We start from the raw sequence: 26535 nt of genomic DNA, 5'->3' as shown, positions 1-26535 counted from the left end.
GCCATCATTTTGGCTGGCAGTTAATTTGCATATTGCCCTGATTAGCCAATGGGAAGGGTAGCAGTCATACGCCAATTACCATGTTTCTCTTTTATTAGATAGGATAGCCTCCAATATATCACCACATATTTCGGGGCGGGGGGGGAGGGGCAGAGTGAAGGAAGACACAATTCCTTTCATCCCAGTACTAAATTGTCAGGACCTTACCAGTTATCACCAGTTTTCTATTCTGCATCTGAAAAAGGGTTAAAAAATCTCTACTCTAGGAAATATAGCAAGCCAGGAGGTGGTCAGACACTTAGGAGCCAATCACATGTGCTCTACCATCTTCAATAAAGAATGGCTTACAAAATTTTAATATCCAAGTCCTCCTGGCCATTCAGTCCTTAGCTCCTTGCAGGAGCCAGAAGCTGAAAAGGCTAAGCAGGCAAATTCAATGTCAAGCTTAATGGATAAAGGATTGGGCAAAACTGGCAAATGGAAGCCTTTTGGTGCCTCTTTGAAGGTAGAGTAGTTATGAATATGAAAGGACTGCTGAGGCTCCAGCACGCCCTACTTCCCTGGCTTTGCTTTCTTGTTCCTCATTCGTGGCCCCATGCTCAGACCACCAGATGTTAGGCCTTAGCCAGATGGACTAATTTTCTTTTTAAATCTATTTTTGGAAAAATAATTTTTCCCCTGGGTGGAGATGAGTGGTCTCCAAAGGGTTTCATTTCCTTTCTGAGTCAGGTTCAGCCCCGTGAGACTTGGCTTTCGATTTCTGCAGCCTCACGGCTCCCTGAACACTCAGAGGTCCCCTGGTGATGCCCCCTCTACTTCAAGAGCCCCCCAAAATAAGCCAAGTGACTACAGATAAGTTTTTGGTACTTTCCAAAATTAAACTATTTCCCTTGGTAAATTTCCACCAAATGAGCTCATTAATCTGAAAACAGGATGTGGCACATGAAGAGTGAGGTCAGGTTGCCTGTTCACTTACACTGGCTTGGGGCAGAGAGGAAGGGGTGGGTGGGAGAGAAGTGGGACCAGCGAATGGCCTTTAGAGATCCCAAATCCTTCATGAAGTGGGCTAAGAATGAATTTTTAAATCAGAGACTCAAAACTCTGAATCCTTCTTTTCTCTTGGCTTTCGATTTCTGCAGCCTCACAGCTGGGGCCACCTCTGGTCACCCTCCCACAGATTGCCTATGATGGAGGTCCCCGAGGTCCTCTGCTTGTCCAGAGCAGATGTCTGCCCTCCAGGGAGGACCCAGAAGCCCTCCTTTCCCCAGACGGACTCTGTCCTGCAGCATCAGCTTCCCCATCAGAAGCTGGAAGAAGCTCTACCCTGGATGGGAGGCTTACATACTTCCCAGATTTAAACTCAATCTCTCTCTCTCTCTCTCTCTCTCTCTCTCTCTCTCTCTCTCACAGGCGCACACACACACACACACACACACACACACACTCACACTCACACAACCAAAAAACTAAAACACAGTTCGCAACTCCATTTGAGTGTCAAGACAAAAAAAATGGGCCTCTAGTACATAAAGAGAATGTAATGGGTGCCTGTGAGTAACTAAAATAAAACAAAGCCAACAAAATAGGCAGCCTCACTCCTTCAGCTGACAGTCCTGCAGACAGACCTTAGAGGTCTGATGGAGAAGGAGCTTTGTCAAATTCTCGAAAATATAAGTTGTTTGTCTCTTATAAACAAAAATTCTATCCCAATACTAAGTTCCGTAACTATTTTGATTGATACACACAGCTTCATAGAGAATGAGTGACTGTGTGTGTTTAGACAGAAACAGAAGTGGTTCCTGAAGACGCCCAGTTTTGTAAAGCATCCTGCCTTCCAACCTCTTCGTACCAGCCTTGCTGACTGTACCAACCCAATAGGCCTGGAGAGCCTGGCACTGTGCTGGGCTCTTTGCAGGAACCCAAGAGGGCAAGACTCGGTTCTGCTCAGCCCATCTCCAAGCGGGGTTTCGGGCGGGCAGGCAGGGCATGGGGGTCAAGCCCCAGGCCTGTCTGGATTCGTTTACTCTGTGAACACTGTACTGAGTCCGGAGCACGGAGAGGGGAGGAGGGGCGCGGGAGCCTGTCAGTCCCCAGTGGGAGAACAGGGCGACGCAGTAGCCCCCCTCCCGGGCCTCAGTTTCCCGTTCGAGGGTGAACACGGTATGTTCTTCCATCTGTTTATGTCTTCCTCTATCTCCTCTTTCAGTGTCCTTTAGTTCACGCGCGGCCGGGACCCGCTTCCCCAGCCCTTCCTGCGGGCTCCCGGGCACCCCTGGGGTTCGCTCATCCTTGATAGTCGCGGGCGCTGCTCTGCTGCGAGCTCACCTGGAGAGGTGGCGGTGGCGAGATGACAGTCACCTGCCCGGAGGTCGGGAGCGAACGGAGCTGGGGACACATAGGCTCCGGGGGTTGCGGGACGCGATGGACTCGCTAAGGCGGGTGTCTAGCCCCATCCTGGGGACAGCCTATGGAGACTCCAAGAGAAAGTGGGGTCTGGTCCAGGTGGGCCCCCGAAAGACAAGTTGGAAGACTGGGGAGATGGGAGTACACGGCGCAGAGAGACCTCGCATGTGAGGATCTCGGTAGAGGCATGGAGATGAATCGATGGAGGTTCGGAAAGGAAGAGAATTCTAAGGGAGGAGCCGAGGCATGTCAGGTGCTGGCCAGAGGCCTGGTTGTATGAGAACCGGGGCAGGCCCAGGGCGCTTGGCGACTTTGACATTGAGAACCTGGAGGAGATGGTTCCATGGAGATGCAGTGAGACAGTGGAGCACCTGTGTGGGCAACCTTTTCCAGTTCTGTCAAAGCGAGGAGAGTGGGTGCAGGAGAGAATTTGGGGTGAGGGCGAAGAGCATTTCAAAGCACTGTGTGTGGTGAGAGCACAGGCTCTGGTGCAGAAGTCCCCATTCACTCTCCCCTAGACCTTGGGCACGTCACTTACCCTCTTTGTGCCTTCATCTGTAAGACGGAGGTAATGATGACAATACCTGCCTCATAGGGTTCGTGTGAAGATGAGATGGTGCCTGTAAAAGTACTTCACACAGCACTAAAAAGTAGTACTTAATATTTTTCGCTCTTATTATTAGAGCAGCTGATGCATAGTTTGATCCTGATAGGAAGGAGCTGGTAGAGAGGGAGGCATTGAAGACAAAGGGGAGAGAAAAGGGATGAGGCAGAAAGGGACCCAGGTCTTGGATGGGAGAGAAGTCTTGGGTAGCTGTCTCTGTCAAACCAAGGGAAGGAGATAGGTGGGGATGCAGGGAAGTTTGTGGGTTTGTGGTAGGCGGTTAAGGGAGTGTCTTTCTGGTAGTCTTGTCTGACGTAGGCCTCAACGTCTTTTGCTGAGAGGACCAGGCCAGGGCTGGCCCAGGGGAGGGTGGAGGTCCTAGTATGCCATGCCCTCTTTACCAGCAGCTTGGTAGCCCCAGTTTTGCCCCAGGGAAAGTGGGCAGTTGTATTTATCTCGGGTCAGAGGACAACATCTGACCTGCCTTGCCCACTTGTGAGGCTCAAATAAAGTTGATGGATGTGTAAACACTATATATTAGCACTTACCATTTTAATCCTCTCCCCTGATTGTGAGGAGCTGGGAGGTGGGGGGCGGGTATGGGGGTGGGGGCTATGACCATTATTGGGAGACAGTGTCAAAACCTTTTGAGCACCTCAGCTGGGCTATGCATTATGCATACTTTCACCTATGATCTCATTTAGTCACAACAGTCAGGTGAAGTTGGTATTAATATTATCCCCACTTTACAGATGCAGAAACTGAGGTTAAAGACCTTGTCCCAGGACACACAGCTAGTAAATAGTAGACTTAAGATCTAAGCTCAGAGTTATTAGACCTCAAAGCTCATGATTTGGAACCATTATAAAAAATTTGCAAAGTCCCCAGTAGCAGCCCAACAGGATAGAAAGATGTGAAGGAAGCCTCTTTTCCATTTGTTAGGTGAAAAAACAGGGTGGATACTCTGGCCTCCATCCTCGACTCTGTAGACTCCCCCACTCCCTTGCTGTCATCTCTCTTGTATGGATGAAGGAACACATTGCGTGTGGTCCCACAGACCTGCTGCGAATCTTGCTCCACCACCAGGGGCTGTGTGACTTTGGACAGTCATCTTGCTTTTCTGTGCCTATACGTGGCCACAGAATTCCCAGCTGGTTGATTTGAGGAATAGGAAGGAAAATGTTGCCCTGCCCATAGTAGATGCACCAGGAGCCACAGTTCCCACACAACAGTGGATCTGCATCATACTTGGCCGCTGAGACCAATCCCCCGTGGCCTTGTATTTATTTAGAGCTTTGTTGTCAGGGCCGGGAAGTGGTAGTGCCTGACCGGGGTATGTGGCCACCTATGACTTCCTGAGTGGGGCCCTGAGGAGCGCCCTGAGCAGTGTATGGCTCTGAAGCCTTGGACTTGAAAGGAGAGGAGGGCCCTGTGTTGTCATCAAGACTGGTGAGGAGTGCCAGGGGCAGGGCCATCAGAAGCCTCCTGCTACCTCTGGCTGCCTTGGCCCTAAGGTTCCAGAATCTCAGCGCTTAGAGGAACCTTGAAGACCACCTGTTGCAACTCCTTTCTTTACAGACGGGGTAACCGAGACCCACTGTGAGGAAGTGACTTTTGCCTGAGACACTGGAGAGGGCAGAGATTGAGCGCCTGGAACTTGCATTTTTGGACCTGCCACCAGGACCTAGGGATTTCCACCAGGGCAGTGAGCACCCCCACCCAGAATTCCAGGCTTCTGGGAGGTCGCAGGGAACACAGACAAGTCACCAGCTGCGTCTCTCTGCCCATGTCCCCTGGGGAAGACAGGGAGGAAGCGAGCGGCAGGCTGAGGTTCTTTGATGGGGGAACTCTGACTGTGGTTCCTGAAAGTGTGTGACATGGTTGTGTTTTCTCTCTGACTCGTTCTCTTGCTCTCTGTCACTCTAAAGAATGACTGGGCACTCCTAGAGCCTTCAGCCAGCATCCAGGGGGTTTTTTCACCACAGAGGGTAATTCCTGCCCCATCCCTGTTGTGATTCAGCTGTGACGTTGAACCACACAAGTCAGCGAGAAGATAAAGTCATCAGACTCCTGCTCACCAGAGAGGGTGGCCCACGCCAGAACTCACTTCTCTCAGCACAGACTCCACGGGCTGGTTCCCTCCCCAGAGGAGCTTAGTCGGGCTCCTGGCCAGCCTGGGAGCCCGGGATGGCCTCTGGCTCAGCCAGCAGCCCCCGCCCAGCCCCTGATGAGAACGAGTTTCCCTTTGGGTGCCCTCCCACCGTCTGCCAGGACCCACCAGAGCCCAGGGCCCTCTGCTGCACCGCCTGTCTCTCTGAGAACTTGAGGTGAGGAGTCACAGGAGCAAAGAGTGAGTGGGAAGAAGGTACCAGGGAGGGACCCCTGATGGGAGACAAGGGTGAGAGGAGCCAGTGGCTTTGAGCAGGTGACTTCACCTCTCTGGGCCTCAGTTTCCACACCCTCTCCTTGTAGTCCCTGACACTGTCGCTTCTGATCTTGATGGAAGAAGTAGCCACAGACAGATGTCAGCTGCCACAGCTGAAGGCTGTCCAGGGTGGGGGAGAGCCTCAGGCCCAGCTGGGCTCCTTATTTACTGTGAGGTTGGGTGTTTCATGCCTCACAGCCTCAGCTTCCTTGTCTGTAAAATTCCTGTAAAGCTACTTTCTATCTCCCAGGATTAAGAGGCACAATCAATAATATTCCAAAAAGTTTTTGTAATAATGAATATAAACTTTCTTAGTAAATGATGAACTGCTATACAGATATATCTCCTTCCACAATATCACCCATCATCTTGTATTGTTTGCTGAGAACACTTTTAAAGGGAGCAAAGATATCTATATTTATATATGTATGTATATATAGATGATATATTTATATATAGGAGTGGGAAAATTGTAAACCTACTTTTGCCCACCCCTGTATGAATATATATAGTTGACTATGTATATATTTATATATGAATATATACTTACAGAAATATATGTTTTACATATTTAAAATATCAGTAACTCAGATAGGTGTGACATCCATATGATCATCAGCATCCCACCAGTTTGAGCCCACTATGTGCCTCTTTCCTTGGGTCTTCAGAAGAGCTTTGGAAAAGTGGATACTGTTATTGTCCCATTTTACAGATGAGGACAGTGAGGCGTAATGGAGAGAATAGATCAACTTGTCCTGGTTCAATTTCTTGGCAAAAGTGCTCTTTAACTGTCATACACCCTCAACTTGACCTTTGTCTGGAGTTTTACAGCTTAAGAAGGTGGGAAAGCTGAATCAGTCTAGTTTGAGAAATTCAAATGCTTTGATGCAGAGGGAGGGGAAAGGTTGTGACCGTGGAAAGGCCAGGTGTGGGGGTGGGTTGGTCAAAGCTTGGCTGGTTTTACCATTAAGCTGATTGTTGTGGGTTCATTTCAGGCTTTTGAACTGGGCCTCTTGGCCTCCCTCCCCATTATTCCAAAACTGGGCAGAGGTGGGGAAGGAGCTTTGCTCTTGACTCTGCCTCTCCTTGGCCAATCCACATGTCCTCTGAGGTCTCACATTTAGGGCCTGACCGGTGGCTCTGACTGTGGATCAGAATTACTTGGGAGCTTTGTAAAAGCCCATAGGCCCATGTGTCATCCGACCATCCGCTCCTGGTAGAGAACCTCAGGCTAGTGCTCTGTGAGGCCCCTTCTTGTTCTAATCGGCCCTGGCCATCTGTAATTCCTAAGACAGAGAGACCTAAACCAAACAGAAGAATCTGAGAAGACCAAATGTAGCCACACCTGAAGCCCTGGCTCAGGTGCATTTTGGAATTCAAAATTTTTTCAGATTTCAGAAAAGCAAGTCAGTGCATCACTGCATAGTTCTTCCAGTGGGGTTGGGGCAGCACCTTATGATCAAGCCCATTAATGTTTCTGCAATGAAACATTAATATTCACACTAAGTGGGATAAGGGTTAGAATAGCCGCCAGTAACTTCAGGCAGGTCAGGTTTGGCTGCCAAAGAAGCTCACTGCAATCTATGGAAAGACACTGGGTGCCCAGTGCTTTGAGGTTTGGCAATGGTGGGTCTGGGATTGTGGACCTGCATGCTCACTGGTATCGGGCACCAGGCTGGGCACGGCCGGGCTTTTGGAGCTATCAGGACAGAGGTTGGTGCCAGGGAATTGTGAATGCTGCACTCAGCCGGATTTGTTTGTGTATGTCTCTAGGAACGGCGAGGATCGGGTCTGTCCCAAGTGCAGAGGAGACGATTCCCAATCTGTAAGCCCGGGGAGCCTTATGTCTCAGGAGAAGGTATGTTGACACAGCCAGGAAAGGGTATTTGTCCATTTTCTCCATCTGTTGAGGTTGAGGCTAAGTAGACAGCCATTCCCCAGTCCCAGCTGGCGCCTCCCTCTTTGTCTCGAGTTAGACTGAATTTGGTTTATAAGCAGCGAGGGGACGGACAATGCTTTGGTGAAGCAACTTGCCCTTGGCCACCTGGCTTATCTGTGACAGATTTGGGGTGAGAACAACAGTCTAACCCAAGCGCCTGCAAACTACGGCCTGTAAGCCACATCCAGCATGCCACCTGTGTTTATACAGCCATAAGCTAAGAATGGTTTTTATAGTTTAAATAGTCAAAAAAAAATCAAAAGAAGAATGATATTTTGTGACACGTGTAAATGATATGAAATTCAAATTTCCATGTCCATAAGTAAAGTTTTATTGGCACACAACCATACCCACTCATTTATGAATTGTGTGTGGCTGCTTTTCACCCTGTGACAGCAGAGGTGACTAGTGCAACACAGGCTTCAAAGTTCAAAATATTTACTCTCTGGCCTTTTGCAGAAATAGTTTGCCAACTCTTGATCTAGACAGTTCTTCTTGCCCTTGATTGCCCTCAGACAAGGCGAGGCCGTTCTCAGCTCCCCTCTGTGGTTCAGCCAAGCCATGAGGCGGTGTGCCTGGGCTAATGTCATGGAGCAAGAGGGAAACAAAGCCATGCTCCTAAGTATAGAGATGGCCTTGAGAGTGTGAGGGGCCAGAGACATTCTCAGGCCCCCCAGTTTAGAACCCCAGTCCTTCTGGGTTGGAAGGACCCTCACTAGTCATCTGTCCGGCCTAGAGGTTCCCATGCTGACCAGAGCTGGTCCATTCCCACCACTTCTGACAAAATGATAAAAATATGGAAATTGTAGTGGGGTTTTTATAAAATTAGATTCTTTCCACTTATAGAATCAACCTTTACTCTGAGATTATGCTCTTCCTATATATGTCTTTGTAGAAATGAAATGAGAGTGAGAGTAAATGATAGAATTTTTGGTCAAGTCTTTACTTGGTAAAATAAAAGATGGCAATCTTTATGTTAATCTTCGAATTAAAACGAAACTTGTATTGATTCATGAATCCAAAGCTGTGAGAATGTAAAGAAGCACTGCTCTAAATCTAACTGCCTCATCGTACACATGAGGCCCCGATACCCACTGGGGCATCTCAGTGCAAAGCTCCCGGGCGACCGGGGCCTCACTGCTCAGTCGTCCTCACTGTGAGACAGGCCCCGGCTCCTTTCAGCCAAGGCTCCCCCCCTTGCCTTGAACCGCAGCCCACGAGCCTGATGTTCAGCGATGCTCAAGATGGTTCTATTCAGTTTGTGGCCAAGAAGACTCCTGTGCCTGTTTCTCCGTCTGTAAAATGACGGCCATGTTTGCTCTGCAAGACCTTTCCAGGACCTGTGACGTCAGGTATCTTCCCTCCCACCTGTAGGAACCCGAGGCAGGCATGCGAATCTCCACACTTCCCTCCCTACTCCTCTCTGAGCCCTCAGTCAGAGGGTTAGGAGAATTTCCTGCCCTGCCCAGAGCTGGTTTTGAGGGCCCTCCCATCCCCTTCTCAGCAGCCCCGCCCTGTAGGCGCTCAAGGGAAAATCTTAGTAAGGATCCACTGCATTTTCCTAGAACTTTACAGTCTACAGAGCACTGCGAGCTTATAGGACAAATGGATCCATGGAATAACTTCCGGAGCCTCCCTGTTTGGGCATCTTGGTGCACTAACCATGAAAGGCGTGAGCAGAGCCATAGCTCTGTGGCTGCCTTCCTCCCCTGCACAAGGAAGGGCAGGGCTGGAAGCTTCCTGAGGCCCCTGCCTGCTTGAATGCTCCAGGGCTATTGTTTTTAACATGGTTTATTCTGACCTCTTAACAAAATTAATACACCGGCATTGTACAACTCTTAGATAATATAGAGAAGAGGTGCATTCATATCTCTTAATTCAATGGCTGTAATTTATCTGTCTTTGTTAACGTGAAATCAAATGACAGTGGAAGTGCTGTGACTAAAGAGTAGTCTGGAACCCTGTCCTCTTAGTCAGCCCAGCTGCCCAGCCCCCAAGGGACTGGGGATTCCTAAGGGGGCCTGCAAAGCACAGTTTGAAACTTGCTGCCTTAAACCAAATGAAGTGGCTCTAATGGTGGAATTACAGGCACTGTATCAGGCAACAGGGTAGGAGGGGGTACTGCCCACAACTGGGGGCAGGCAGGCCTCTGAGCAGCAAGGTTCTCCCTCTGGGCTTAGCTCAGCTGGTCCCCGGTCCAACCCTTCCACCCACCTCCATTCCCCAGGTTTCCCCGCCCCCTACTTCCCCCTCCTGAAGCCATCATCACTGCAACCCCAGTGGAAGGCTGCAGGGCAGCGGGGTTAGCCAGTGGTCTGACCACCACCACCACCCAAAGCCACCTAGTGGAAAGACTAGGGACTCCTCCAGCTCCTGTCCCTGATGGGAACTTTGGGGGACTTTTGACCAAAGGAAAGCAGCTGATTATAAGTCAATACTTTGCATGCGTGGTCATTGGGAAGTTTGTCTGTGCATCTGGGGAAACCTGGGGAATGGAGGTGGGTGGGAGGGTTGGACCGGAGACCAGCTGAGCTAAGCCCAGAGGCACCCATTCTTGCAAACACTTTCCATGCCATCTGCTTATCACTTTGTCCTCATCCTCTGACTTCATTAGATTAATATCTCTCTAAGGAGTGCTTGCAGCCCTGGACCCATTAGGTAATATAAGAAGCAGATATTAAAGGATTACTATTGACCTAGTTAGAGACTTGGTTCTTGCCTGGAATGACCTTCCTGTAGAAGTGACAGTGAATAGGGGACAGCCGGTGGATGGAAAATAACATTTAATTCTCACTGCGTCTGAGCCGTGAATGGAGTGTTTTCTCTCGTTCTCTTCCCTCTGAAGCCACTCAAGGTCAAAAGCAAGCTGGCAACTGTTGCCAGTGGCTTACAATAATGCCTTAACTTATTCTAGAATCAGAAAATGAGAGGGGGGCAAGCTGTCTAGTGCGGTGTCTGTGCTGTACTGGATTCCTGCCAGGTGGCTTTATATCCTCCCGGTGATGGGGAGCTCATTACTCCAAGACATGATGACCTCTTCCACTCTTGGGGGGGCTCTGACTGTTGCTCCATTTTCCTCTTTGTTTGTAGTGACCTGAAGTCTGTCTCCCTTAAGGCCACCAGCCTCCTGTCCTGTGAGGCAGTCTGCATATGTGGAGAAGTGCTGGCCATGCACCCCTTGAGTCTGTCCTTGTCTCTGCATGTGTGTCCTTTGAAGTGTGATGTGTAGAAATGAACCCCTGAACCCTTACACTGCTGAGCTTGGCGGTTGCATCTGTAACCTCATCGATCCTGTGATATCCTGTGTGAATATTGGTGATATATCGAGGATCCATGAGGAGGTGTGCCTGGGCTAACGTCATGGAGCAAGAGGGAAACAAAGCCAGGCTCTGACTCCTGCTTCCTAGGCTGGTGGCATCTTTCCCTCTGCTGCCTCTGTGGCAGACCACCCTAAATGTGCTAGGCAGGGTTAAACCCCACAGTCAGCCTTAAGTGCTGGAAAAACAGCAATGGGCAAGGCTACTTTCAACTAGGAAAATCATGCAGAGCTTCCTAGAAGAGGTGGCAGTCGAGCTGAGCAGAGGTTGCCAGAGAGGAAGCTGGCCCAGGTGCAGAGGAAGGCAGGCCTGGCGGGCAGAGGCAGACTGACGGGGTCTGCCCTGTCACAGTAGCGTGCCTCTCCCTCAACACCAGCCGAATCCTGAGCAAAAGCAACCCCTCCAGTCATCCAAGACCTCAGGTAGCCTTTGTGCCAGCGCAGCGGTGCGGCCCAGGCCTGGCACGCGGCAGATCCTCTATTGTGTCCAGTAGGCTTCACAGAGGCGGCTCTCATGCTCCTGGCAGGCACCCCCCCTAATGCTCACATTCCTGGAGGCCTGTGGCTCCCTGAGTGGGGGCCTCTCAACAGAACCCTCCGCTGACCCCGTCGCAGACGGCCCGGGTGAGCAGGGTGGCGAGGAACACCACAGACCCACAGACTTCCCGGACGCAGACAGAAGGACGAGTGTTCCCTCAGGGCTGGGGTTCTGTTTTCTCTGTTTCTGTTTCCTCCTCAGAGGAAATTCCACTGTGGGTTTTATTTTTAGCAGTTTGAAGCATGCGGCCACTAACAGGGACCGCTTGTGGCACTGGACATACCCCAGGCTTGGCCCCGGACAGATGCCCCGGTCTTCGTCTGCAACCCCAGCCTGATTCCCTTTTCTGTTTCTTCAAGCCCCCAGCCTTCAGGTGAGGCCACCCTTTGGACAAGGCAAGGACTTCCTGGTGTAGAGGAAGGATCCTGGACATGGACTCCAGGCCCCTGACCTCCACGTTGTCTTTGCCCCAAACTTGCATTGCCTCCTGCAAGTCACTGCCTGTCCCTGAGTTTTGGCTCCTCCACTTACACAGGAGAAGCAGAATCAAGCCCCAGCCTCCTCCTCAAGGTACATGAGGTCTGACGGGCGATGCTCACACAGGTGCGAGAAAGCAGCAAGCCCTCACAAGGTCTAATGATGGGACAGAAGACCTGAAGTCAGCCACCTACTCAAAGTGTGCAAGCCCAGTGAGGCCTTGAGCAAGCCAGTCACCCAGTTTCCCATCTGTGTTAAGGTGAAGGTCATTTCACCCTGCCTGCCTCAAAGGATGACTACAGGGATCCTATGAGAGCTGCAAAAATGCTTTGGTTCTGTATAAATGCAAATACAGTTAGGGATGTTCCTCACCTCCTCGAGGAAATGCAATGGGGAAATGGTGTTTTATAGAATTCGTTATCAAAAGTTTGAGATGTGAGGATTAAATGAAATGCATGTATATATGACAGCCATCAGAGGGAGAAAAAAGGTCCCAAGGGCAGTGCTTAATCCACAGGAATATTACTAATAATAATAACAATGGCTAACATTTATTGAGTATTACACTATGCAGAATGATGTTCCCCAAAGATGCCCACATGTTAATAACCCCTATGAATCCATTGCCTTATGTGGCTATATCAGTCTACGAAGGCTGCTATCACCAAGTACCACAGACTGGAGGCCCTGAACAACAGAAACTTATTTTCTCACAGATCTGGAGGCAAGATGTTCCAGACAGGGTTTGTTTCTTCAGAGGCCTCTCTCCTCGGCCAGGAGATGCCCATGTCATCCCTTTTCCCTATCTTCACATTGTCTTCCCTCTGGACGTCTGTGTCCAAATCTTTTCTTACAGGGACACCCGTCATATCGCTTGGGGCTCACCCTAATGACCTCACTTTCACTCAGTGACCTCCTTAAAGGCCCTATCTCCAAATATAGTCATGTTCTGGGGGGTTAGGACTTCGACGTAAGAATTGGTTTGGGAGGAGATAACTCAGCCCAGAACAGATGTGATTAAGTTAAGGATCCTGAGATGAGGGGCTTATCCTGGATTATCTAGGGAAGTGGTCAGCAAACTGCTGCTCATGACCCCTTTGGGGGTCGAACAACCCTTTCACAGGGGTCACTTAAGACCATCGGAAACACATATATAATTACATATTGTTCTTGTGATTAATCACTATGCTTTAATTATGTTCAATTTGTAACAATGAACTTGGGGGTCACCACAACATGAGGAACTGTATTAAAGGGTCGCGGCATTAGGAAGGTTGAGAACCACTGACCTAGGTGGTTCCAGTGTAACCACAAGAGGGAAGCTAGAGGGAGTCAGAGAGAGATGGGAAGAGGCTGCTGGCTTTGAAGAGGGAGGAAGGGGCCATGTGCCAAGAAATGCAGGTGGCTTCTAAATGCTGGGAAAGAATAAGGAAACGGATTCTCCCCCAGAGCTCCCGAAGGAACACAATCCTGCTGACACCTTGATGTTTAGGACTCCTGATCTACAGAACTGTGAGATGATAAATTTGTGTGTGTTTTAATCTATGAAGTTTGTGGCATTTTATTATAGTAGCAATATGTAAGTGAGACCAGAATTTACGTTTGCCATCTCATGTAACCCTCACAATAAGTCTATGGGGGTGGGTACTCTTATTATCCCCATTTTGCAGAAGAGGAAAGTGAGACGTGGAGAGGTGGATAGTCTACCAAGGCCACACTGCTCGTGACCGAGATGTGCTTGGCACCCTGACAGGCTGGCTCCAGAGGCCGCCCCTTTAACTTCAGTAGCACTCTACGGAATGAGTGACTAACCGATGATGGAACTGTAGGCAGACTGGCGGGCCACTGGGGCCTCTGAAGGCCTCTCAGGTCACCCCTGCCCATCCTCTGACAGCCATTGCAGGCTGGTCACAGCCCACACCCATCCACACAGCATAACAAGGACGCCCCCTGCATCCACCTGGGCCGGGCTTTCCCCTGCACTACACAACACCTCTTTTGGCTCCGCCGACAAAAGGACAGGTGCCCCTCCATCTGGGTGGTGATTCTGGAATTCCCCCGTTTTATCTCTTCCACCTTTTTGTCCCCCTCCTATGGCTCTCACTCCCGGCTTAGAATGGCAGAGGACTCAAATCATGGACTTGGAGGGTATTTTAGGGCCTGAGAGGTTCCCCGAGTCCATTCACCATAACCAGGTCCACGCCGAGCATGAGTCCCTCTGTTGTGCCCACGGGTCAGGAAGCTACCTGCTGGGAGAGCTGCGTCATTGTACACTTCCCAGCGCCGGCACTGTCTCCCTGCCAAGGCTGCCCTCTGCCCACGCCCCCAATAAAACATCTGTTTTCTATTCCTTGTTAGGAACATCTTGTGCTTGAACCCTGTGGAAGTGGGGCCAAGGGGGGTGGCCCTTTGCTGGGCTGTGCTTTGTGTTCTAAGCCAACCATACTCATTAAGCCCAGGACTCTCGCTTCTTTTACTTTTAAAGAATAATAAGTCATGTGGCTTTGTACTTGCTCAACCCCAAAGACCTCTGTCCTCCTCCCTTTTTTAAATTCAAATTTCCATTTTGCCCCATTAGATTATTCTTGGAAAAAAAAACAAAACAGCAAAGCTCTTTGAAAATCAAGATATTATTTATATGCAATACAATCCACTCAGTACAAGCGTATGGTTTGATGAATGCCAGTAAATTTATTCAGTTGTGTGACGACTACAGTCAGGATAGTGAATTCTTCTTTTCTGCACCAGAAAAAGCTTCCTCATGCCCCTGGCTCATCTGTCTCTCCGCAGCAGCCTCAGGCAGCCATGGGTAGACTTTCCTTCACTGTAGTTTTGCCTCTTCTAGAATCTTATAAGCCTGGAATCATAGTTGCTGTCTTTTGTGTTTGACTTCTTTCATTTAGCATAATGTTTTGAGGGTCCTCCTCATTATTGCATGTAGTGTTTTAGTCCCTCTGATTGCTGAGGAGTGTCCTAGAAAAAGAAAGAAAAAAAAACACCATTGTCCATTCACCAGATGATGGATATTTGGAGTGCTTCCAATTTGGAGCCATCAGGAATACAGCTGCTATGAGCATTCACATACGCACGTAAACATATGTTTCCGTTTCTCTTGGGTAAATTCCTAGGAGTGCAATGTGGTTTGTATGGTAACTCTAAGCATGGTTTATAAGTAAGTTGCTTTGTAAGTATGATTTAATTTTATGAGATACTTCCATAGGTTTTTTTGTGTGTGTTTTTTTTACCCAAAGTGGCTGTACTATTTTGCCTTCCCACTAGCAGGAACATTCATACGTTCCAGTTCCTCCACATCCTCACAAAGCTTAGTGTTGGTATTCTTTTTGCGTCTTGGCCATCTAGTGAACAGATGACAGTGTTTCATGGTGATATTTCATTCTGATTTGCACTTCTCTGTTGACTAGTGATGTTGAGCATCTTTTCATAGGCTTGTCATTTATATATCTCCTTATGTAAAGCACCTGTTCAGTATTTTACCCATTTTATTAGGCTGTTTTGTCTTATTATTACTATTGAAAGAGTTCTTCACGTATTCTGGATACAAGGCCTTTCCAGATATGTGTTTTGGGAAATAATATTTCTCCCAGTTCCCCATGGGCTTACTCTTGATATGAGATACAGTTGATCCTTGAACAATGCAGGGGTTCAGGGCACCAGCCCAGGGCACACACAACAGAAAATCTGTGCATAACTTTTGGTTGCCCCAAAACTTAACTGCTACAGCTGTCCCTCAACATCTTCAGAACATTGGTTCCAGCACCACCCTCCCCATGGATACCCAAATCCACAGGTGTTCAAGTCCCCTCTGTAAAACAGTGCAGATCGGTGCAAACAGTCAGCCCTCTGCATCCATGGATTCCCAACTGTAGATCAAAAACAGCACTGGTATTTATTGGGGGGAAATCTGTGTATCAATGGACCCATGCTCTTCAGGGTTCAACTGTAGTGATATGATATGGAAAGAGTCTGTGTCTATGCTACTTCCTAGCCATTCCTCCTTGGGCAAATCCCTTGCCCTCTGTGAGCCTCAGTTTCTTCATCAGTAAAATGGGAACAAAATACCTACCCCGCCTTCCCCACAGCATTGTCAGGGGCCCTGGGGAGAATTATCACCACAAAAGCATTTTGTAAGCTCCTTGGACCTGTAAGTAGGTTAGCAGTTTGGTCAAGTTGCTGTTAAGTACTAAGACCCTTCTGTGTCCCTGCCCTTAGGCTTCGTATTATCCCGAAGGAGGGCAGTGCAGGGCAGGCACTCCTCGGCCAAGGTGGATTGCCAAGAAGGGATGCGGGTGGCAACTGTGAGGAGCACCCCCATGGGCTTCAGGAGAAGGGAGGTGCTCACTCATGCAGCCGAGTGTCTCCTCTGTGCCAGGCCCTGCCCTCGGCACTAGGAACACAGCCTCACAGAGCCCCCAGACCAGTGGGTGCAACTGAAGAGTGAATGGTGCTTTGCGGATCCTGTCCTGACAAGAGAAGCAGCCCCACTACTTCAGCAGAGGCCCTGAGCCTGTTTTGAATGAGGATCACGAAAGGGGTCAGCCAGGCAGAAGGACCAGCATGTGCAGAGTCCTGTGGCCCAGCCCAGCATGTGCCCTGTTGAATCTTAGTGCTTTGTAGAGAGCCCAGTGGCCCCATGAGGATGCCTATAACATCAATGACATTGTTATTTCCAGGATCACCCTGAGGTGGCTGCAGATGGAGTTGGGTGCCCCTTTGCAGGTGTTGGCTGCTCCTTCAAGGTAAGCATCTGCGAGAGAAAGGACATCTGTCTACTGCAGCCCTAGGCCACTGGGTCTCCCCACTTCAGCCCCTCCAGGATTTTCACACAACATCAAGCTACTCCTCTGGATGTCCCTTACATCAATGACCTTCTCAAACAACAAATCCCACTAGTCAATCATTTCTGTACTCAGGAGAGTTCTTAATGTCTCTTAGCATTGTAGGCATCGCTAAAATGACCAATCCCCAGCGCCCCCCCCCCATGCCTCTCTCCATGGTCCTGAATCATCACGGCTCTCAAAGACAGGGATAAATCATGGTAGAGGCCTGGGGGCATGGCTCACTGTGAGCATGTCTGACGTCACAGTTCTCCAAATCCCTGTCACTGCACACAAAGCAGCTTCCCCTTTGCTGGGTGAATGGATCTGACTGTTTTTGGGAACCTTCTCTGTTTTCGCTGATCAGCCCCACTCTCTTGGCAGGGGAGCGCAAAATTCATGCAGGAGCATGAGGTCACCTCTCAGGCCACCCACCTAAACCTGCTGTTGGAGTTCATGAAACAGTGGAAGGCCCAGCTGGGCTCAGGCCTGGGCTCAGGCCCCATGGCCCTGGAGCGGAATCTATCAGACCTGCAGCTGCAAGCAGCCGTGGAGGTGGCTGGGGACCTGGAGGTGGACTGCTACCGGGCACCCTGCTCCGAGAGCCAGGAGGAGTTGGCCCTGCAGCACTTCATGAAGGAGAAGCTCCTGGCCGACCTGGAGGGGAAGCTGCGCGTGTTTGAGAATATTGTCGCCGTCCTCAACAAGGAGGTAGAGGCCTCCCACCTGGCCCTGGCTGCCTCCATCCACCAGAGCCAGCTGGACCGCGAGCTCATCCTAAGCTTGGAACAGAGGGTGAGCGTGGGAAACAAGGATGCCTTCAAGGCTGGCTCAGGGGTTCCCTGCCCCATTTTGTGTCCAGAGCAGTGAATCAGCTTTCCTCTTAACTTTCTTCTCCCTGCTCACAGCAGTCACTCACCCATCAAAAGTATCTCTCCTGTGTCTCAAAGCCTCTAGGTGGAGCACTTAGAAGTTATAGTAGAGATCAATCCCATCATCCAATGGTTCATTTCCTCTGCTTGAATTTCTCTCATGGTAGGATACTCTCTTTCTAAGCTATTCATTCCATTGCTATTAGAAAGTTCTTCCTTAAACTAAATTGAAATCAGCTTCTTTGTGTCTTGCCTGCATTGTTCCTGGCCCTGCCCCTTAGGATACACAAAACAAATCTGCCCTCCAGACTCTATGGCAGCCCTTCAGAGATGAGCAGTCAGTGATTATGTCCTACCTGAGTACTTCCTTCTTTAGGCTAAACGCCCAGGGCCTTCACTCCTTCATCACAGCACGTTGTTTCATGCTGCTCTCAGATGCTCTGGCTCAGCCTCTGAAGGATTCCACACAGTCAGAATGGTGGTCCCAGACCGTTCCAGATAATCCACTTCTCTGACAGTTCTTGGTTTAGCAGGCCTGTCATCCCCTCCTTTGTTCCAGAGCTTATACTTTTCTTAATATAACAAGTTTGTGTGGGGGTTTTTTGCAACTTGACATCACAGTCTCATGTTGATGTAGGCCTGGATTTTAGTTCCAGCTCCACCATGAACTTGCTGTGTAGGTCTGAGCACGTCACTCTCCCTCTTAGGAAACTTCAACATTCTAATCCATAAAGTTAGGAATTCAATTTAAGAACACTCACTTCCACTCCTGACTGCCCTACGTGAGCACACCCAGGAATAAATTTGTATTCTTTCAACTGTGAATAGGGAACCAACCAGAAGAGCCAAGCACTGGATTTGAGTGACCGAGTAAAGCTTTTATTTCTGTAACTCTTGCCCCAGTTAGAAGGTGGGCTCCCAGAGGGCAGCAACTGCGTCTTCAGTTCATCAACAGACTTTCTGGCTCTACTCTTAGATGTAAGGCAGGCACAGAGAGAAAAAGTGAGCATGGGCCCAGCCCTTGGTAGGGAAGAAAGACATCTGTCTGGTAGGAAAGATAGAAAAATGAATCTCATAAAACTGCTGAGGACTCCATAAGAACATAGATGAGAGAGAGAGAGACCAGCTGCGCGAGGGCAGTGGTTGACTGCTTCCCAGAGGAAGGGCTATGTGAGGTCATGAGCAGAAGACTAAGTGATGCTTCCCCACAGGTGGCGGATTTGCATCAGACACTGGCCCAGAAAGACCAGGCCCTGGGCAAGCTGGAGCAGAGCCTGCACCTCATGGAGGAGGCCTCCTTCGATGGCACCTTCCTGTGGAAGATCACCAACGTCACCCGGCGGTGCCACGAGTCGGCCTGCGGCAGGACCGTCAGCCTCTTCTCTCCAGGTAACACCTCCCAGGGGCACAGAGGCCCACTGGGCTCAGAAACCAGCATGGGGAGCAGCCAGCTCTGTGACTCTGTCCAGTTAGACCGGGTCCCTTCAGGCCACCTACCGTGCTGGGACCACGGAGGAGGTCGTGCCTGGCTCAGCCACATAAAACAGGGGCTATTTGAACTGCCACGCCTTCCACCTCCCCAAGTGCTAGTCACACTCTGCAGACAGGAGTAAAATTGTTATTGACTTCGAATGGATGTCAGGTGTGAAAGACAGTGTGCCGTGAACCAAAGCTTGTGCAAATGAGAGGACAGTTCTCACAGGCGAATACTGTGGGACCCCCGCCCTCAGAGAGCCAGGGTCTGAAGTAAGACACGTGGAGGACTAAGTGTATGATTGCGGGTAGCGTGTTAGGAAATATTGTGTAAACCGGGCAGTTCTTACTCGTTTCTGGGGCCCCAGAGCTTGGCACAGTATCTTGCATAAAGTAGTTACTTGGCATATGTTCCCTTACTCAGTTGATTTCTGTTTTTAACGCATGTGTGTATTTTTGCATAGAATGCTCAGACCTATGTGCTCTTCCCCTCTCCTCATTCACACGTGTCTACATAGACGAGGTGGGGGGTCATTAAGGAAGATTTCTGCAGGTGACAACTTGAATGACCTCTCACCTTTGCCCCAGCTTCATCCCTTTCCTGTCCATCTGCTCCTCTGATGCACCAAGACCTACAGGGCTGGGATGGAGAGAGGCATGGGAGGTTGCTCCATACCCCAGAGCAGGGCAGGGTCCCAAAGCCAGGCCTGTTTCCTCAGGAGCAGCGGCAGCCCCCTTCACGGGGTGGCCTCACCTCCAACACGAGGCTTTTTCTCCTCTCCTTTCCAAAGAGGGACAAAGCAAGCAGTGTCTCTGGCTTCCTGTTTCACCAAAACGTAAGGGGCAGGATGAGTCAGACTGTTGGTCTGTCCCTCCTCCGCCCCTTCCTGCTTGCCCCCCCACCCCCTGTCCCCAATCAACCCCTCCCAGAGGGGCCCTTGTGGTGACGGCCACGAGAAGCCATACTGGGTGGTCCTTTCAGCTGCAGAGAGTCCAGAGGCCCCTGTGCTGAGGCACCAGGGGTGACATTACCAAGGGTGCCTGGCAGACTGAGGGCCCAATCTTCCTCCCCTCCAGGAGCCCCGCCACTTGGCCTGGGGCAGCAGAAAGAAGTCTGTGTTGGGATACAGGAGGCCTGGCCCCTAATGCTGGCTCTGCCCCCAGTGTCTGCGAGGCCAGACACTTCCCCTCGCTGGGTTCGGTTTCCCGACTGCAAAATGCAGGTCGGTTAAACCCAAAGTGTGGTCCTGGGCAACAGCATCACTGTCCCCTGTTGGACATGCCGGTTCTCAGTCCTCACCCAGCACTACTGAGTCCAAAACTCCGGGGTGGGGCCTAGCAACCTGTTGACTGCCACTAGGCTAGATGAGCGCCAAGTTCTGGGTCCTCTTGGACTGTATGTAATCGAGAAGATGCTGGGCTCCAACCCCAGGTTTCTTAGTTTTGAACCCCTGATCGTGGGCATGCCTAACCGCTGGTCCCAGTTTCCTCATTTGCCAAGCTAGCATTCTCCAGCTGCCTCTGTGCTGACTCTGGCTTCCACATTGCAGCTTTCTACACTGCCAAGTACGGCTACAAGTTGTGCCTGAGGCTCTACTTGAATGGTGATGGGACGGGAAAGAGGACCCATCTGTCGCTCTTCATCGTGATCATGAAAGGGGAGTACGATGCTCTGCTGCCGTGGCCTTTCCGGAACAAGGTACAGACTAAGGGGAACATTGGGGGGAGGGGGAGGGCGCGTGCTGCAGGGGTGGGGGAAGCCTGAGTCCTGGTCCCGGTCCTGGTTTAGCCATGAACTGGCCAGTGGTGACCTGGGCAAGTCCCTTGCCCTCTCTATATTATCAGCTCCCCCTTTCATAAAACAAAAGCTTGAGTTCACATCTAGTAGCCAAGGCTTCCTCCAGCATCATGAGTCCAGGGGCAAAAATGGCTGGACCAACATCCTGGGAGGCACGTAGAAATGAAATTCACCTGGCAGGGTGAGTAAGGAAACTGCCCGGAGGAGGTGCTGTGGGCCAGCCTGAACTGGCAGCATTTTCAGAAAAGGGGAGGGAGGCAGACGCCACTGCACACCTGTCAGAATAGCCAAAATCCAAAACACCGGCCACACCAAGTGCTGGCGAGGATGTGGAGAACAGGAACTCTCATTCATTGCTGGTGGGAATGCAAAATGGTGCAGCTGCTTTAGAAGACAGTCAGACAGTTTCTTACAAAACCAAACATAATCTTACTATACGATCTGGCAATCACACTCCTTGGTATTAACCTAAAGAAGCTGAAAAGTTATGCTCACATAAAAACCTACACATAGATTTTATAGCCGCTTTATTCATAACTGCCAAAGTTGGAAGTCACCAAGATGTCCTTCAGTAGGTACAGGATAAACAAACCATGGCACCTTCAGACAGTGGACTGTTACTCAGCACCAAAAAGTAATGAGCTATCAGGCCAAGAAAAGCCAGGGAGGAACTGCTGAGTGCATACTGCTGAGTGAAATAAGCCAATCTGAAAAGGCTACATACCGTATGCTTCCACCTATAGGACATCGTGGAGGAGACAAAACTATGGAGACAGTAAAAAGATGAATGGTTGTCAGAGGATGGGGTGGGGGCGGGGGTGGAGGGATGAATAGGCAGAGCACAGAGGATTTTTAGGGCAGTGAAACTACTCTGTATGATACTGTAATGAGAAAATGTTATACATTTGTCCAAACTCATAGAATGTATAACACCAAGAGTGAACCCTGAGGTAAACTATGGATTTGGGGTGATAAGAATGTGTGTCAATTGATTGTAACACATGTCCCACTATAATATGGGTATTGATAGTGTGGGAGATTGGGTGGGAGCAGGAGGTATATGGGAAATCTCTGTATTTTCCATTCAGTTTTGCAATGCAATTAAAGCTGCTCTAAAAAAATAAAGTCTATTAAAAATGTTTAAAAGGGCAGGAGTGCCATGCTGGTCTGAATATGACTCAGCAGGTCAGTGGCTCCCACACCTGCCGAGAGATTTAAAAAGTACCAGCGACTGGGTCTCACTACAGTAAATGGCGAGGCTTGAGCATCAGGATGTTAAAAACCTTCCCAGGGGATTCTAGGTGTAGCCAAGTTTGAGAACCGCTGAGGTGGATGATGGAAGACACTCTGTGTACTGATGGGCATTCCAGTGCCATGTGCCAGGGAAGTGGGTTGTGTCACTGAGATCATCAGCCTCTTGGAGTACACACATCTGCCCCTTGCAGACAGAAGCTCAGTTCCCATTTCTGGGCATTGACTGACAGCCCCTGGGTAGATGGCCTGTCTGTTCTCCCCACCCCTGCCTTGCCCAGGAGGTTCCGGCCTAGTTGACCATCACACAACTCTGAGCGGGAAGGGATATTACAGGTTACGAGTCCCACCTTCTTTTCAGGGCTCAGTCCCACTATAGCCCCAACAGCCAAACAAATTGACTGTGGCATCTGAACTACCTCTTCCAGTTGGATAGACCATCAGATCCCTAATTATAGGACAACCCCCAAAGGCTGCTCAGATTACCAGGTGCTTCCATTCCTGGGGGCCCCTAACCAGCCTGAGTTCAGGGTCCGAGGGGCTGCACAGGTAGCAGACACACACCAGCCCTGAGCCCCTGGGTGCACTCCCCAGGGCCTGACCTCCCACCTGCCCTGGCCCACAGGTCACCTTCATGCTCCTGGACCAGAACAACCGTGAGCACGCCATTGACGCCTTCCGGCCCGATCTGAGCTCAGTGTCCTTCCAGCGGCCCCAGAGTGAAACCAACGTGGCCAGCGGCTGCCCGCTCTTCTTCCCGCTCAGCAGGCTGCAGTCGCCCAAGCACGCCTACGTGAAGGACGACACCATGTTCCTCAAGTGCATCGTGGAGACAAGTGCTTAGGCAGCAGGGACGAGAAGCCGCACCTGCGCCCTGAGGGAGCACCAGCCCAGACTCCGGAGGTGCCACGATCCCCAGGCACAGGGATAGGCTGGGTCTGGCATGACCTGAGCAGGGCTGACAGATTGACCATGGTGGCCACCAGCTTCGGGTGGCAGGACCTTGGGATGGGCCCCCAAAGGCAGAGGGTTCAGAAGAAGGTGGTGGCAGAATTGTTGCCTCTGCACTGAACACACAACCCTGGAGGCCTGGCCGCTACTCCAGCCCTGAATATTGAGGTGGACTCTGACCAGGATGGGGAGGGCATGGGGGTCAGGCCTGGGACATGAATGGCCATCTGGAGATAAAGGACCTGAGCCTGGGAAGGTCCCTGCAGGGCCACCAGGGAGAACTGGAAACATGCTTGCTGTCTTCCTACCTGGGGTCGAAGAAAGGGGTGGAAGGGACGGACAGGTTGCCAGTGTGAATTCGGTCTGTCAGGCATACACTGAGTTCCCCATCACTGGGGGTGAACACGCAACCTTTCTAATCAGATTTCCCTCAGCTTCGGGTCCACGACTGGCTCTGTGGGGACCACAGAACAGTATCGGGTCATAGCTGACCCATAAAAATTGATTTTTGAGCACCAACCCTGTGTGAGATTTTCCTTACTGAAGCCACAGCGTTGTCCTTATTTGCAGGTGAGGTGGCCGAGACTCAGAACGACTCCAGTGGTCTGCAGATGGCCAGCATCCGTATCACCCTGAAAGCCTGCTAAAACACAGGGTGCCACTCCCACTCCACCCCCAGTTTTTTGACTTAGTAGTTCTGGGGTGGGGCCCAGAATTTGCACCCATCCCACATTCCCAGTTGGTACTGATGCTGTCGGTGGGGACCACGCTTGGGGAATCTCTGCCCTATACAATGGGGACCCCTCTGAATAAATTTTCTGCCCTTAGGCCAACCATAAAATCAGCATCACCCACTTTCCACAGCAAGAATTTATGATGCATCGCCTTCCCTGTACAGGTATTAGAGGGTTCCATTCCTGACTGTCACACGGGTGTCCCACCCTCAGAGAACTGCCCCCAGACATGACCTTCAGCCCTCCGAGGGCACCTCCTGAATGCCCCAGGTGCAAACTTCCTGGAGCATGAGTGCACCCATCAGTGAGGGCGTGACCACTCAGCATGAGTTTGCTCCCTTAAGTGATCCCAGGCAGGGTTAGGAAAGGTGCTGGAAAGATTGGAGGAAACTGCCAGAGGCTCCCAGCGCAGGGAGGTACAAGGTGAGAGCTGGAGAGCTGAGGCTAGGGAAGCAGGACAGGGCCTTCAGCACCTGTGCATGCTGGGAAGAGAGTGAAGGGGCAGCTGCAGACTCCTGGACTCAGACAAGAAGCTCCTGCAGTCAGCATTGCAACCAAGGGTGACCCGACCTGCGCGTGGTAAGCAGACCTGGGGCTGAGTGAGGTGCATGTCTGTTTTATTCCCCCGGTGGGTACACGTGACTTATTTGTCAGACTCTAGCGGACCTGAGCCGAGTGAGAGAATCCTTATTAAAATTAGGCTGTTAAATAATGACATCATATACGAGGGTGTTGTTAGTAAGCGTCGCAGCTGCCATTTATTGAGTGCCTGTTATGTACCAGACGCTTTATATCCATAACCTCATTGAATCCCCCCAAAACTCTGATAAGGTAGGTGTCAAGATGATCCCCATTTTGCAGATGAGGAAACTGACGCTAAGAGAGCTTCAATTGGCTAGGGCCCTGGTCGCTAGGAAATGAAGGGCTATTGTCTCCCCATCGCTAAACTGTCACTTTCCACTCCAACCTCTGCCCCACATTTCCTGAACACCTGCTCTGTGCAGGCCCTGAGGGGGACCACAAGATGAATCATTCAAGTAGTTAGTCATTCAACAAACTCTTTTTGAGCACTTGCTATTTTGTATGAGCTTATTTATAGCCTGCCTTATTTCAGAAAGCAATTAACTTCTTTACTTGATATACAAGAGAATTAAGATGTGAAAATGTGGTCATGAGATGGTGACAGATGGAAAATAGAGGTTGGAAAGGTCAGAAGAAGCCAGGAATGAAATAGGTACAAAAGTACAGACCGTGAGGTCCTACATGTGACGGAGCCAGATTGTCCTCTGAGCTTTCCAGCAGGCAAAGCCCAATCCCATGCGGTTCAGGGTCCATAAGACACTGACAAACCCGTTGCTGAGGCGAAACATGACTCTCGTAGGCCCTGAGACCAGGGCCTTCCCTGGTGAGCTGGCACAGGAGCTGGCACTGTGGAGCCTAAGGAGCAGTGTCCCCAAACAGCATGCTCCGTGCACGTACAGCAGGAGCCTCGGGCAGTTTCCTGTGCTCCCCTCCGCGTGGCTCACGTCCCAAAGCAGAGAAGCCGCTCAGAAGAGAGTGACCCGGAGGACAAGTGCGCTGCTCTCCAGCTTCTCCACACGCAGGGTTTACGGGGAGCACGTGTAGCGAACTGGCAGTCCACTAGCTAAACGCAGTCCTCAGGCAAGCTCCGTTTGACCTGAAAAGTGTATTTAAATAGTTTGAATTAGTTGTCGACCTTAAACAGATTTCACGTAAAAAAAATCCAGATTTGGGTGGTGTGTGTTTTTAAAAACGGATTTGACAACATGAGGCCCCAAGAACAAGAACTGGCCAGAGCAGAGTCCTTTTCCAGTCATTCCCCCATGGCTCCCCAAAGCCCTTTTTGCTGTTAACTTCCCTGCCTGGCTTTGCAAGTCATTGGGAGCTTTCGGGCCGGCCCCGTTTTGGGAGATTTTGAGGTGAGGCACAGCACGGTGCATCAGAAGCGCGCAGCAGCTTGTGTATTGTGCGGAGTCCCAGGCCCTGCTCCGTGGGTTTTGGGCTCAGACAGGCATCTCTGTAACAGGTGATCTCTCCCAATGGACCCTGGAAGGCTAGTGGGCCCTGGAGGGCTGGGTGGGCACAGCTAATCCAGCTACATGGATGAATAGGTTTTCTTTCAACACAACTTTTGGCAAGTACAGTGGGTTGTGAGTTCAAAGCCACACTCCCCAACAGGGGCCTGGAGGGCAGTTCTTGCGAGTTGCTGGGGCAATCCCGAGTCACGTGCTGTGAATGACGGTGTTGCTCGACATTAGACCCACCTGGGGAACTTTTCAACCCATGCTCCCAACCCCATGCCCAGGCCACCTCCCAGACCAATTAAATCAAGTTCCCTGCAGATGAGAACACAGGCATCAGCATTTTAAAGCTCCCTGGGTGACCCAAGGGTTCTGCCAGGTGTGAAGAGCAGGGCTGAAAAGGGAGCCCCTTCTCTGAACCAGAGCTCCCTGGAGGGGGGAGAGGCTGGAGGCAGCGAGTAAGTAGGCTGTGAGGTGCATGAGTGCCCTGGGGAGCCGAAGCAGGGGCACCTCACCCACCCTGGGGGATTCAAACTCTCCAACCCACCCCACCCCCTCCATCTTCTGGAGGAGAGGCCTGGGCTGAGTCTGGGGAATAAATACCACGCAGCCACATAAAGAAGGAAATCCTGCCAGTCCAAGGCTCGGAGGCCCCCATGGAGGAAAGAGGTGGAGCCGAAGGTTCTGGCATGGCTCTATCAAGGATGGAAGTGGGGAGTATGAGAAGAAGCCACAGAGAAGGGAGGGGCTAAATCACAAAGGCTTTGCATGCCAAGCTAACAAAATTGAATTTGGGCTGGGGTTAATTTTGTTGATTTTTTAGAGGGAGGAAGGGATAGAGCTAGGGAGGGGGAAGCATTGGTAAGAGAGACAGCAA

General features: G+C 50.6%; 1 protein-coding gene across 2 annotated transcripts; it reads left to right on the top strand.

Annotated features, from left to right (window-relative positions):
• Window positions 1-3634: 3634 nt before the first annotated feature.
• On the top strand, window positions 3635-23170 carry TRAF1 (TNF receptor associated factor 1). Of its 2 annotated transcripts, XM_015570639.1 has the most exons (8): window positions 3635-4712; window positions 4936-5334; window positions 7206-7290; window positions 16394-16459; window positions 16922-17332; window positions 18621-18798; window positions 20433-20581; window positions 22557-23170. In XM_015570639.1, exons 2-8 carry the CDS (start codon window positions 5195-5197, stop codon window positions 22773-22775), a joined length of 1248 nt encoding a protein of 415 aa, XP_015426125.1. In that variant the 5' UTR covers window positions 3635-4712; window positions 4936-5194; the 3' UTR covers window positions 22776-23170. The 2 variants fall into 2 exon arrangements, with proteins under 2 accessions (XP_015426125.1, XP_015426126.1); XM_015570640.1 differs by lacking the exons at window positions 3635-4712; window positions 4936-5334; window positions 7206-7290 and adding an exon at window positions 8609-8723.
• Window positions 23171-26535: the final 3365 nt, after the last annotated feature.

Source organism: Myotis davidii, unplaced genomic scaffold (genome assembly GCF_000327345.1).
Source record: "Myotis davidii unplaced genomic scaffold, ASM32734v1 scaffold964, whole genome shotgun sequence".
NCBI classification, from domain to species: domain Eukaryota; kingdom Metazoa; phylum Chordata; class Mammalia; order Chiroptera; family Vespertilionidae; genus Myotis; species Myotis davidii.
Note: the sequence above shows the minus strand (reverse complement) of the source record. Positions and strands in the feature narration are given on the sequence as shown.

Coding starts and splice junctions, on each gene's coding strand:
- TRAF1 (XM_015570639.1), top strand. CDS start 5,195: ATGGCCTCTGGCTCAGCCAGCAGCCCCCGCCCAGCCCCTGATGAGAAC. Junction 5,335..7,205: donor TGTCTCTCTGAGAACTTGAG/GTGAGGAGTCAC, acceptor GTATGTCTCTAG/GAACGGCGAGGATCGGGTCT. Junction 16,460..16,921: donor GTGTTGGCTGCTCCTTCAAG/GTAAGCATCTGC, acceptor CTCTCTTGGCAG/GGGAGCGCAAAATTCATGCA.